Source organism: Eptesicus fuscus, chromosome 21, assembly GCF_027574615.1.
Source record: "Eptesicus fuscus isolate TK198812 chromosome 21, DD_ASM_mEF_20220401, whole genome shotgun sequence".
NCBI classification, from domain to species: Eukaryota; Metazoa; Chordata; class Mammalia; order Chiroptera; family Vespertilionidae; genus Eptesicus; species Eptesicus fuscus.
In genome coordinates, this window is record NC_072493.1 from 44,861,035 (window position 1) to 44,875,155 (window position 14,121).

The window sequence follows — 14,121 nt, forward strand, 5'->3', positions numbered from 1 at the left end:
GAAGACAGTATTTACAGTGGCAAAGGCAGTGGCTCTGGAATCAGCTCAATCTGGTTTTCAAAGCTTGCTGTCTCCACTGGCTGGCTGGGCTCATGGCAGTGAACAACTACTGAAACCCTTAGACCATGATTTCCCCCTGGTGAAAAAGGGATCATAATGGGTGTCTTGCAATATTATTTATATACTTTTTTATTTCTTTCAGAGAAGAAGGGAGAGAGAGAATCATTGATCAGCTGCTTTCGCACGCCCCCCCCCCTTCCCCCTCCGCGGATCAAGCCCACAACTCGGGCATGTGCCCTGACCGGGAACCAAACTTCAACCTCCTGGTTCATAGGTTGACACCCAACCAGTGGTGAGCCATGCTGGCTGGGCTTGCAATATTATTACAAGTACTAAATGTACATCGGTGCTCAAAAATTGGTATGTCTCTGCAGGAAGCAAGTAAGCCTAGGCTAAGATGATTCTCAATTTTTTAGGCCATACAAAATTACCCTAGATGTTATGCAATGAGATTCAAGGATGGGTTCATGAATGTGCATTTCAAAAGCCACCCTGGATGTTTCTGTAAAGCTCATAGACCACAGAATGAGGAGCTTGGATAGGTGGAATAGACAAGTGGGTCACACAGATATTGGGTTGAATCTGGAGGCAACAGTTACAGATGTGCCCCGGTCCAGAGGCAATAACTACTATATTTTTGTGCATTCTTATTCCTAAGAGCAAGCAAAATTTATGCCAAAAGCTCCCCAGGATATCTTCCCCTAGTGTTATTGCACAGGATTTGGTCATGTTCCACTGCTAAGATACTCCTTTGCAAAGCAAAGCAAATTCCAGTTACGAATGAGACTATCAGGATTTGCCTCCAAAGATGGAGAGGAACATCTTCCCTGAAGAGTGAGAAACTAAATACAACTGAGGTATGGTCAGCAGAGAAGAATGGGGGAACCCAACCATGTGGCTCAGTTGGTTGAACGTCATCCCATGCACCAAGAGGTCACTGGTGAGAGTCCCAGTCCGGGCACATGCCTGGATTACAGGCTCGATCCCGCATAGGGGATATGCAGGAGACAGCCGATAGATAATGTTTCTCTCTCTCTCTCCTTTTCCCTCCCCCTCTCTCTCAAATCAATAAAAATGTATTTTTAAAATATATCCTCTGGCCGAAACCGGTTTGGCTCAGTGGATAGAGCGTCTACCTGCGGACCGAGGGGTCCCGGGTTCGATTCCGGTCAAGGGCACGTACATGGGTTGCGGGCACATCCCCAGTGGGGGGCGTGCAGGAGGTGGCTGATCGATGTTTCTCTCTCATCGATGTTTCTAGTTCTCTATCCCTCTCCCTTCCTCTCTGTAAAAAATCAATAATAATATATATATATATATATATATATATATATATCCTCTGGTGAGGATTAAGAATAAGTTTTTTTAATGAAGAAATGGGTATCGGGTGGAAATTCAGCAATGAATGTCACAGTGGTATAGTAGAGGAAGGACTCAGATCTAGCTGGATTCAAGTCCTACCTCTACCACTTACTACCTAACTGACCTTCTAGGTCTCATAATTGCTCTGAATATCAATTTATTCTTATGAAAACTAGATATAATGACCATAATAGAGTTGTGTGTAAGTCAACTGGATATACTACCGTGTGTAAGTCAATTGGATATACTAGTGTAAGTCAACTGGATATACTAGTGTGTGTGTATATACATATATATATACATATATATATATATATGTATATATAGATATGTGTGTGTGTGTATATATATATATACATATATATACATATATATATAGCATTGCCATTTAATAGAATGCATGGTTTCTAGTAAGAACCCCACAAATATTAACTAAATCTATTATTCTAATATTATCTATGCCACAGATACTAAAGCTATACCATGAGTGAAAATTTCTTGTATCTCAAACAGAGAGCTCCATGGTAAACAGGGACAATGGAAAACAGAAGGGCTGAATTTACTAACCTCTTCTAGCACAGACTGCTCAGAATGTCATGTTACAATATATGACCAGTAACTGTTCAAGATTACCTTCAGCCATAAACTCAAACCACACCCTAAACTTTAAAGACTAATCCATCAATAGGTCAAGGATTCTCACGGGGGAGGAACAGGAGCTGGGAGTCGGTGAGAACCTGGGGCTGGCAGAGGCGGCAGAGCCTGCCAGCATCTAGGCATTGAGTCATGGGAGGAAGGGTTGTGACCATACTCACTCTGAGTCTACTGCTCCCTCACTGTGCCCACCATACCTCCCATCGATTTTCTGTTGTTTATACACCCTCAGCTCAGGATTCCACTGATGGACAGGAGCCTTGTAACACTCTTGGCTAAGTAATCAGCCTAATAGGTGGAATGTATGTTAATAACTATGGGAATATGGAGAAGTGTCTTTTCCCAAAGGAACAGCCAAGAGTCTGTCCAATTTTAGTGACTAGCCACAAAGTTCAGGGGAGTGGGTCTGGAGAGGAAGCTCTAGTGGAAGTTGTTGGCCTGAACAGAAATGCTGCAGTACGGTGCACCGCTGACACATTCCCATTGTTGAAATGTTTCAGGTGTGGGCAGGATGGAACCTGGCTACACTGCTCCGCAGATCTTCTTATTTGTGGCGCATGGGATCACCTGTGTCCTCGGCATCGTGGGAAATGGGCTTGTGATCTGGGTGGCTGGATTCCGGATGGCACGCACAGTCACCACCTTGTGTTACCTGAACCTGGCCTTAGCCGACTTCCTCTTCAGCGCCACTCTGCCATTCTTCATTGTTGTAAGTTCTATGCAGGCACGATGGCCTTATGGCCAGTTCCTATGCAAGTTATTTAACATTATGATAGACACAAACCTGTTTGCCAGTGTCTTCCTCATTGCTTTCATTGCTCTGGACCGCTGTATTTGTGTCCTGCATCCGGTCTGGGCCCAGAACCACCGCACTCTAAGTCTGGCTAAAAAAGTGATCATTGTACCCTGGATTCTTTCTCTACTCCTTAACTTGCCAGCTGTCATCTTCATCAATACAGTAACGGATGATAACGGGGATATATACTGTGGTTTCGACTTGGACTTCTGGGGTGACATCAGTGAAGAAGAGAAGTTGCAGAGGTTGTTTACCACATTAGCAATCATAGGGATCAACCGGTTTGTCATTGGCTTCACTCTACCGATGTCCATCATCGCCATCTGCTATGGGCTCATTGCAGCCAAGATCCGAAACAAGGGCGTGACAAAGTCCAGCCGTCCCTTACGGGTCCTCGCAGTTGTTGGAGCTTCCTTTTTCATTTGCTGCTTCCCCTTTCAACTGTGTCTTCTTCTGAACACACTCTATATCAGAGCAATACTGAAAGGAAAGTACAATATCATTCTTCTCCTGCTATCTCTAACAAGCACCCTGGCCTTTTTCAATAGTTGCCTCAACCCAATGCTCTATGTCTTCCTGGGGAGAGACTTCCGAAAGAGACTGATCCACTCCCTGCCTGCCAGTCTGGAGAGGGCCCTGACTGAGGACTGTGCCCCAACCAGTCACACAACAACCAAATCTTCTTCACTTCCTACTGAGGCCGAACTACAGGAGATGTGAGGTGACTGGGATCATTTATGAGCTTTGCCTGCTGCTGTCCAGCTCCCTCTTCCAGCTTCATCTTACCTGAGGTCATACTGAGTGTTAGGTAAAATTTCCCTGCCCAAGAGACTGTAGAAAGAGACTGAGGGCCCCATTATTACACTCAGAGTTTATTAAGGGAACATACATACAAGGCTCAGCTTGGGAGGTAGCAAGATGACACGGATGTCCTCCCTGCCACATGGCAGGTGATAAGGAGTTTATAGGACAGTGCAGATGGATGGAGGTACTGGAGAATAACCCACTTCAGACAAGGAGAAAATGCCTTATATACTTTCCCAAAACACAGTGAGGGGCCGTCCAAGGAACCAGTAGGCTGGGGGTGTTGGGAGGGGTTGGACTGTCTTTGAGGGAATTTCTGGAAAGCGATCTCTGCTCTGGCCTGAACCTAGCTGGAACTGGCCAGACAGTCTGGCAGCGATAACATCAGTGAATAGCCTCTTCTTCACGCTGAACCACACTCATCAGGAAAAGTACTTTGGTGACCCCTGATCTGGGGGAAGAAATGGGCATCAGGGTATATTGCTTTTATTTTTGGTTCTACCCTGGGGATAGGTGATCATGGGAAAGAATACAGGGACAGGAAGAGGAAGATGGATGGGGAATCTGTAAAGCTTAGATGAGAGAGTATATTAAGGCAAAAACTAGTATTTCATCATGAAATAAGATGTTTCCTGTAGATTCGTTTTTATCTATTTTTTAAATCTGAAAACAAGTTTCTTATTCCTACTTTACTAATGGTTTGCTTCTTTTTTAAAATCATGAATAAGTGCTGGACTATATCAAATGCATATTCAGCAGCTATTAAGATGATATTATTTTTACCATTTTACTTACACCATCATAAACTGTATTTATTTTTGAATGTCAAATTTCCTTTGTATTCATAGAATAACCACAGTTGGTCATGATATATTTTGTATATTTCTAATTAATCTCACTAAATGGGTTTGGAATTTCTGCATTTATGATTATGTAAAGATGGGTTTAGTCTTTTACTTTCCTATTATATCTATGTCAGGTTTTACATCAAAAGAAAAAGAGCTGGGAAGTGATTCCTCCTATTCTCTGGTGTTATATTTTTTATTAACGTTTAGAGAAATTCACCAGTCTTGAGCTTTCTTTTTGAGAAGACTTCTTTTTTTTTAAAATATATTTTATTGATTTTTTACAGAGAGGAAGGGAGAGGGATAGAGAGTCAGAAACATCAATGAGAGAGAAACATCAATCAGCTGCCTCCTGCACGCCCCCTACCGGGGATGTGCCCACAACCAAGGTACATGCCCTTGACCGGAATCGAACCCGGGACCCTCAGTCCGCAGGCCAACACTCTATCCACTGAGCCAAACAGGCCAGGGCTTGAGAAGACTTCTTAACAGACTCAATTCCTTTAATAACTTCAGACTATTCAGACCTTCTATTACCTCTCTGTTTTGGTAATCTGTGACATTCAAGGAATTTAGCCATATTTTCCAAATAGTCAAATTTATTGGTATGAAAGAGTATGACAACTGTGTTACAGTACTTGGTAGGGGTATTTTTACATGATAAGAATGTAATCTATCTGAGGGCAGGGTTTGACCTTTATTGTTCATGAATGAATCCCAAAACCATATGTGTAAAATAGTGCCTGACATGTGATAGACACCCAAGAAGGAGTTATATAACTAATGACTCAATAAATAATAGCATCATCCTGGTATCAACTGAAAACCTTTAATGTAAAATTAAATGAACTCTGAATTCATCATGAATGGGGGCCTGTTTACTGAACTCTTGCTGCCATTTCCAAAATTTTTACAAATCCTCAAGTGGCTTATCTTTTTATGAACACCTCAGATTTTGACTTTCTGTTTCAAATAAAGTATTCTGGCTAACTGTTGACTGGTGACTTTGCTTTGAAATAAATCAATCTACAGTAGTTCTCAGCCTTTTTTCTTGGTTTCCGCAAATAATCACTCACACATTGTCATCTAATGTGTAACAGAACATCCTGATGCATTGGCAAAGGTGAACTCAAAATAAATATTCAAATGCAAAAAAATATGTTGGTGTTAGTCCATGGTTCTTACAACTGGCATCTAAACACTTGCAATTTCCTAAATGATAAAGGTGTCTTTTATCAATTTTTTTTTAAAGTTTCCTGCATGCTTATGTTAATTTTGTTGATTTATTTTTGTTAATCCTCACCTGAAGGTTTTTAGAGAGTGGAAGGGAGAGAGAGAGAGAGAGAGAGAGAGAGAGAGAGAGAGAGAGAGAGCTCGATTGGTTACCTGCCACATCCACTCCAACCAAGGCCAGGGATAGAGCCTGCAACTGAGGTATAGGCCCTTGGCCAAAATGGAACCCGGGACCCTTTATTCCAAGAGCCAATGCTCTATCCATTGAGCCAACCCATCTAGGGCTAGAACTGTCTTTTTATCACGATGAGTCCCTTTGGAGCACACAAAATTTATGCTAATGAGGTATGTTAGGATGGACCCCTAGGTAGCCTCAGTAGTAACAAGTGATTAAATTTCAGCTCAACACACTAACTTCTGGAAACAATAGCTGGGAAGGCGCAGGATATTAAGCTCCATAAAAACTCTTGAACCACAGGACTTGATGATTTTCCAGGTAGCTGAACACATCAAGGTATTGGGAGGATAATGCCCCAGAGAGAACTTGGAAACTATGTGCACACACATCCCCCATACCTTGCCCAATGCATCTCTTCGATTTGACTGTTCTGAGTTGTATTCTTAATAATGAATTGCTAAACATGTACCAGTAGATTCCTTCTTGAGTTCTGTGAGTCATCCTAGCAAATCATTGTACCTAAGGAGGGGGACTATGGGGACCCCTGATTTACAGCTGGTCAGTCTTGAGTACAATTGGCAACCTGGGACTCCCAAGTGGCACCTGAAGTGGGGTAGCCTTGTAGCCCTGAGCCCTGTACCTTGTAGGATCTGATCCTAATTCCAGACAGTGTCAGACGGAATTAGACTGTAGAACACCCAGGTCAGGTCCACAGAGAACTGGAGAATGTTTCAGTACAGAACAAACCCACACCTCTGATGTCTGAAGTGTTGTTTGAGTGCAGAAACAAGGTTTTTTTAACCATTAAATGTTTTTTACTGCTTGCCTCAAAATCCTCTCACATCAGTAATTGTTTCTTTCATTTCCCTGAATCTTTAAAAGAGAAAGGACCCGGACACAAAACATCCTTGACCCTTGATATTTAGAGCACTGAACTCCAGTCTCCCACTGGGTAGGAGGTGAGGGAAATATTCAGACACTAAGGTTCTAAAAAGGGTACCCTGCCCTAGTGTACTCTTTTGCTCAGTGGATAGAGCATCAGCATACAGACTGAAGGGTCCCCGGTTCAATTCCGGTCAAGGGCACATGCCTGGGTTGCGGGCTCGATCCCCAGTAAGGGGCATGCAGGAGGCAGCTGATCATGAATCACATCGTTGATGCTTTTATCTCTCTCTCCATCTCCCTTCCTCTCTGAAATTAATAAATACATATTTTTAAATAAATAAATAAAGTACCCTGACAACATATCCAGAGTGTTTTATGGAAATTGCAAGATCTCGGCATCTGTCACCTGACTGGTTGAGCCCCATTGTCCCTCCCCCTTGTCCTTCAATAAAGCATCTGCTGAAGCCCTCCTGCCACAGCAAGCCAGGAACTGGCCACAGGAACAGGTCGCAGCTGGTGGTAAGTTCCAAGCCTGAGAATTTAAAAATTGTTATGAGAGCTTCTATTATGTGGCAGATACCTCCTGAGCTCTAGAGCTGGACTGTCCAATAACAATCCACTTGCCACATATGACTATTAAGTTTTTGCTAATCTGACCTGAATTGAGCTGCAGTCAAAAATGAATTCTGATATTCAAAGACTTAGTATGAAAAAGAGAAAATGTCTCATTGAAAATTCTCAGATTGGTTAGGCTCAAATGATAGTCTCTATGTGTTGAGTTAAATAAAATAAATTATTAAAATTTATTTCTTTTACTTTAAAAATATATTACATACGAGACTCACTGCATGGCTATAGAGATATAGCACTGAATGAACCATGTAGTCTTCTGTTGCATGTGTATGAATGTAGAGAGTATTTAGAAAAACAGAAAATAAATGAATGGACAAATAAACAAGGACAGTCCCTGGTGATGCAGCTGTTCTTGGGGAAGCTGCTTTACACTGTTAGTCAGCAAGGACCCCTCTGAGAATATAATATCTAAGCTGAGATAGCAATATTCAGAGAGTGCCAGATGTGGGAAGCTTAAAAGGAGGGGCATAGTAGGCAAAAGGAACAGAGGCTGAAAAAGCCCCGAGATGGCAATGAGCTTGGCACATTCAAGAAATCAAAGGGATTCTGTGTGGATTCACCACAGGGTGTCAGATGACAGTGGATCTATGAGTTCTGAAGGGTGCACAGTGCAGACCCACGAGTGCTTGGGGAACTTGAGTTAGGAGTTTGGAAGCCATTGGAGGCTGTTGAGCAGAATAATGTCATGGTATGATCTGTGTTTCTAAGAGATCATTTGGCTTATGTCCAGAGAACGGATTTGGGTGGGGACAGCATCAGAAGCAAGAACAAGCGATTTGGAAGGTTAGTGCAGATCTGCAGCCAGATAAGGGATACAGACAAGGGTTATGGTGAGGGAAACCATTCCACGTGTGGACTCAGTTATTTTGTAGAGAGCCTTGGTTGACTTGGATGGGATGGTCATGGAAAGGGAGTGCAAGGATGTGTTCGATTTAGAGATTTAACAATTGAGTACTTAAATTACAAACAGGCACGGAATATTGAGAGAGAGGGAGATTTGGGGGGAGTCAAGAGTTTGGTGTATCCGAGGCAGCCTTCGGACTGGGAGGAGAAAAGGCTAGTAAATACGACTGAGGTGAAGTGGCCTATTGAGCTATAAACACAACCAAGATTGCGTTGCGTGGACATTTTATCATCAACTGGCATGAGGAGGAGAAAGTGGTTTATGGGTCCCATCTAACTGAGATATCAGGATAGGCACCGAGAAGGCACTACTGGAGGAGTGACACGGAGGCCGTGGGCATTCTTAAGGGGAGCACAGTCTGTGGAGTGTTCAGGACCAAGTCAATTCGCAGTGAATTTAGGAGTCAAGCCGAGGTGACAAGTGGAGACAACTCTGCCTTCTAGTGTTTGGCCGTGAATATGCTTCACCAAGAGAATTCTCTTGAGAGAGCACAGGGCTGAAGCTGAAAAGGAGCATGGGCCACGGGCGGTTGCTTTGTGAAGGGAGGGCATATGGTCCTGTTGGTGTGACAGAATGATACAGCAGAAGGAAAATCTTGAGGATGTTTTGGCTGAAAAGAAAAGGGACACTGCAGGAGGGGCATTGTTGGGAAGGTGAGAGGGGGAAATGCAGAGCAAACGTGAAAGGGGAAGAACAAGAACTCCATTCACTATACAGGTACAGCTATACAGGGGGGTTTGCTGGAGAGAAGGCAAAAAGGTTCACAACCATTATTACCGTTTACTCATTAAAATATGAGGCAAGGGCATCTGCTTAGAGCAGGAATGGGGAGGAGTTCAAGAAGTTTAAAGAGAGGCAGGCCAGGGTGGTTCAGTGGTTGAGCGTTGACCCATGAACCAAGAGGTCACCGGGTTTTGGCCTAGATCCCCAGTTCAGGGCATGCAGGAGGCAGCTGATTGATGTTTGTCTTTCATCCATGTTTCTCTCTATCTCTCTTCCTTACCCTCTCTCTAAAATCAATAAAAACATATTTTAAAAAAATTATTTTGAGAAAAAAGAAGTACTGAAACGATTATTTCCAAACCATGGAAATGCAAACATGATGACAGAGTAAAATAACAAGGGACTGCTGAGTTTCCACGTATAATCTGTGCTCATCAATTCAGTGGGGCCCCTTTAACAATTTTAACATTGGGAGGTCACTTCCTCCCATCATCCCGTGGTTGATGGTACCAACCCAAAAGCAAGGATGTTGTCATTGGAGCTGATACACTGTAGTATAAATGACACCTTTAATGAGACACCAAATAGCAGCCATCATAATCCACCTGAGTCCCATCTGGACCACAGGTTCTCCCCCACCCTGCACTGAGAGAGTGGGCCCATAATTTCACAACTTTCCCTCCTGGGCTTTTTCCCACCTGTCATTGCACAATCATCCTTCCTTGTTGTATCAGCATTTATATATGATCCCCACTTAATATAATGCATGGTTTCTAATAAGAGCCCACAAATATGAACTGAACCTATTAGTCTCATATTCCCTATGCCAAAGCTATACCATGAGTGAAAATCCCTTGTATCTCAAACAGAGAAGAGCTCCATATCAGACAGACAGTGGCACACAGAGGGTTGAAGGTAAAGAAGGGCCCCTCACTGACCTCCACCACCACAGACTCCACAGGATGTAACATGTTACAATATATTACTAGTAATTGTTCAAGCGATAGACTCAAACCGCATTCTAAAACTTTAAAGCCTAATCCATCAATAGGTCAAGGATTCTCACGGGGGAGGAACAGGAGCTGGGAGTCGGTGAGAACCTGGGGCTGGCAGAGGCGGCAGAGCCTGCCAGCATCTAGGCATTGAGTCATGGGAGGAAGGGTTGTGACCATACTCACTCTGAGTCTAGTGCTCCCTCACTGTGCCCACCATACCTCCCATCGATTTTCTGTTGTTTATACACCCTCAGCTCAGGATTCCGCTGATGGACAGGAGCCTTGTAACACTCTTGGTTGAATAATCAGCCTAATTGGTAGAATGTATGTTAATAACTATGGGAATATGGAGAAGTGTCCTTTCCCAAAGGAACAGCCAAGAGTCTGTCCAATTTTAGTGACTAGCCACAAGGTTCAGGGGAGTGGGTCTGGAGAGGAAGCTCTAGTGGAAGTTGTTGGCCTGAACAGAAATGCTGCAGTACGGTGCACCGCTGACACATTCCCATTGTTGAAATGTTTCAGGTGTGGGCAGGATGGAACCTGGCTGCATTGCTCCGCAGATCTTCACATTGGTGATGCAAGGGATCACCTGTGTCCTCGGCATCGTGGGCAATGGGCTTGTGATCTGGGTGGCTGGATTCCGGATGGCACGCACAGTCACCACCTTGTGTTACCTGAACCTGGCCTTAGCCGACTTCCTCTTCAGCGCCACTCTGCCAATCATCATGGTTTCAAATACCATGAGAGGACAATGGCCGTTTGGCTGGTTCCTATGCAAGTTAGTTTTTCTTATGGTAGACACAAATCTGTATGCCAGTGTCTTCCTCATTGCTTTCATTGCTCTGGACCGCTGTATTTGTGTCCTGCATCCGGTCTGGGCCCAGAACCACCGCACTCTAAGTCTAGCTAAAAAAGTGATCATTGTACCCTGGATTCTTTCTCTACTCCTTAACTTGCCAGTTCTCATCTTCTTGACTACAGTAACGGATGATAACGGGGATATATACTGTGATTTCAACATTGACTTCTGGGGTGACATCAGTGAAGAAGAGAAGTTGCAGAGGTTGTTTACCACATTAGCAATCATAGGGATCAACCGGTTTGTCATTGGCTTCACTCTACCGATGTCCATCATCGCCATCTGCTATGGGCTCATTGCAGCCAAGATCCACAAAAAGGGCACAATTAAGCTCGGCCGTCCCTTACGGGTCCTCACTGCTGTGGTGGCTTCCTTCTTTATTTGTTGGTTCCCCTTTCAACTATGCCTTCTTCTACACACAGTTTGGATCAGAGAGGTGGTGTTTGAAGGAATGTACATCTTTGGTCTCCTGATGTACCTAACAAGCACCCTGGCCTTCTTCAACAGCTGCCTCAACCCAATGCTCTATGTCTTCCTGGGGAGAGACTTCCGAAAGAGACTGATCCACTCCCTGCCTGCCAGTCTGGAGAGGGCCCTGACTGAGGACTCAGCCCCAACCAGTCACACAACAACCAAATCTTCTTCACTTCCTACTGAGGCCGAATTACAGGAGATGTGAGGTGACTGGGATCATTTATGAGCTTTGCCTGCTGCTGTCCAGCTCCCTCTTCCAGCTTCATCTTACCTGAGGTCATACTGAGTGTTAGGTAAAATTTCCCTGCCCAAGAGACTGTAGAAAGAGACTGAGGGCCCCATTATTACACTGAGAGTTTATTAAGGGAACATACATACAAGGCTCAGCTTGGGAGGCAGCAAGATGACACGGATGTCCTCCCTGCCACATGGCAGGTGAAAAGGAGTTTATAGGACAGTGCAGATGGATGGGGCTACTGGAGAATGACCCACCTCAGATAAGGAAAAACTGCCTTACATACTTGCCTAGGGCACTCTCAGGGCCAGTCCCAGGAACCAGCAGGCTGGGGTGTTGGGAGGGGTTGGACTGTCTCTGAGGGGATTTCTGGGAAGCAATTTCTGTTCTGGCCTGAATGTAGCTAGACAATCTGGCAGCGGTGACATGAATGAATAGCCTCTTCTCCACACTGAAACATTCATCATGAAAAACACTTTGGTGCCCCCTGATTTGGAGATAAGAAATGGGCATCCGGTTATTATCGCTCTCATTTTTTATTTTGGCACCTCAGCCTATACCCAGTGGAGGTGGGAAACAGGAGAGGGCTGAGAAGAGGAAGGAGGAAAGCTTAGATGAGAAAGTATATTAAAGGGAAAACTTTGGTATTTCACCATGAAGTAAAATGTTTCCTGTAGATTATTTTTATCTAGTTTTTATCTGACCACAGAAGTTTCCTATTCCTAATTTACTAACAGTTTTCTTTTCTTAATCATAAATTACTACTGGATTGTATCAAATGCATGTTCTGCAGCTATTAAGGTGATCATATTATTTTTATCATTTTACTTACACCATCATAAACTATATTCATTTTTTAGTGTTAAACTACCTTTGTATTCATAGAATAACCACACTTGATCATTATACACTATATGTATACTGTATATATATAAAACATATATATACTTCATATATATACTATATATATGTACATATATATACTTTATGTATACATTATATACTTTATGTATTTCCAAACCACTCTAGACTGGTTTGGAATGTCTGCATTTATATTTACATGTAAAGATGCATATGTTCTTTCACTTTCCACTTATAGCCGCATCAGGTTTTACATCCCACGATGTAAAAAGAGCTGGGAAGTGATTCATCCAATACTATTCTCTGGTGTTGCATATTTTATAAATGTTTAGAGAAATTCACCAGTGAACCCAAGTGGATATTGAGTTTTCTTTACAAGAAGACTTCTAACAGGTTCAATTTCTTTAATAATTATGGGATTATTCAGACTTTCTATTTCCTCTTCTGTCTGTTTTGGTTACCTATGACATTCAAGAAATTTAGTCATTTTTTTCCAAATGGTCAAATTTATTGGTATGAAACAGTATGAAAACTGTTTTACAGTACATGGTAGGGGTATCTTCACATAATAAGAATGTAATCTATCTGAGGGCATGGTTTGGCCTTTATTGTTCATGAATCGACACAATACCATATGTGTAAAATAGTGCCTGACATGTGATAAAGAGTTATAACCCAAAGAGTTACATAATTTATGATACAATGAATAATAGCATCATCCAGGTATCAACTGAGGACCTTTAATGTCTAATTAAAATAAATTCTGAATTAATCATGAATGGGGGACAAACTCTCACTGCCATTCCCAAAATTTTTACAAATCCTCAAGTGGCTTATCTTTTATGAACACCTCAGATTTTGATTTTCTGTTTCTAATAAAGTACTCTGGCTAACTGTTGAGTAGTGTCTTTGCTTTGAAATAAATCAATCTACATTAGTTCTCAGTCTTTTTTCTTGGTTTTTGCAACCAATCACTCACACATTATCATCTAACATGTAACAGAACATCCTGATGCATTGGTAAAAGATAAACTCGAAATACAGATTCTAATGCAAAAAAAACATTTGGTCTTTGTCCCTGGTCCTTGCCATCGGGCATCTAAACACTTGCAATTTCCTGAATGACATGTGTCTTTTTATCATGAGGAGTTCCTGTAGATCACATCAAATTTATGTTAATGAGGTGAGTGAGGGTCACCCCTAGGTAGCCTCAGTGGGACCAAGCCATTAAAGCTTCCAAAATTTCAGATCAACACACTGACATCTGGAAACAGTAGCTGGGAAGGCAGAGGATATTAAGCTCCATAAAACTCTTGAACAATAAGAGTTGATGAGCTTCTAGGTTGCTGCACACATCAAGGTATTGGGAGGGTGATGCCCCTAAGAGAACATGAAAACTCTGTGCACACACATCCCCCATACCTTGCCCAATGCATCTCTTTGTTTGGCTGTTCTGGAGTTGTAGTCTTAATAATGAATACAACATAATGTTGTATTTATTATTTTTGTTTGTTTGTTGTATATTTACTTATGCTAAACATAAGTAAATTCCTTCCTGAGTTCTGTGAGCCATTCTATCAAATAATCAAGGAGGGGCACTATGGGGACCCCTGATTTACA

At 42.6% G+C, this 14,121-nt stretch overlaps 3 protein-coding genes across 4 annotated transcripts in view; 2 read left to right on the forward strand and 1 right to left on the reverse strand.

Annotated features, from left to right (window-relative positions):
• The window catches only part of LOC103297588 (60S ribosomal protein L32-like), a 54,185-nt gene that overhangs the window by 21,424 nt on the left and 18,640 nt on the right, over nucleotides 1–14,121 (reverse strand). The gene's annotated exons all lie outside the window — the stretch shown is intronic.
• Nucleotides 2,588–3,795, forward strand: LOC103297720 (N-formyl peptide receptor 2-like). Its single transcript, XM_008154466.3, has one exon. The coding sequence runs from the start codon at nucleotides 2,588–2,590 to the stop codon at nucleotides 3,590–3,592; it is 1,005 nt and encodes a 334-aa protein (XP_008152688.2). The 3' UTR covers nucleotides 3,593–3,795.
• LOC103297719 (N-formyl peptide receptor 2-like) lies at nucleotides 7,313–12,612 on the forward strand. The gene is made up of 2 exons (XM_054709994.1): nucleotides 7,313–7,336; nucleotides 10,595–12,612. Exon 2 carries the CDS (start codon nucleotides 10,606–10,608, stop codon nucleotides 11,608–11,610), a length of 1,005 nt encoding a protein of 334 aa, XP_054565969.1. The 5' UTR covers nucleotides 7,313–7,336; nucleotides 10,595–10,605; the 3' UTR covers nucleotides 11,611–12,612.

Coding starts and splice junctions, on each gene's coding strand:
- LOC103297720 (XM_008154466.3), top strand. CDS start 2,588: ATGGAACCTGGCTACACTGCTCCGCAGATCTTCTTATTTGTGGCGCAT.
- LOC103297719 (XM_054709994.1), top strand. CDS start 10,606: ATGGAACCTGGCTGCATTGCTCCGCAGATCTTCACATTGGTGATGCAA.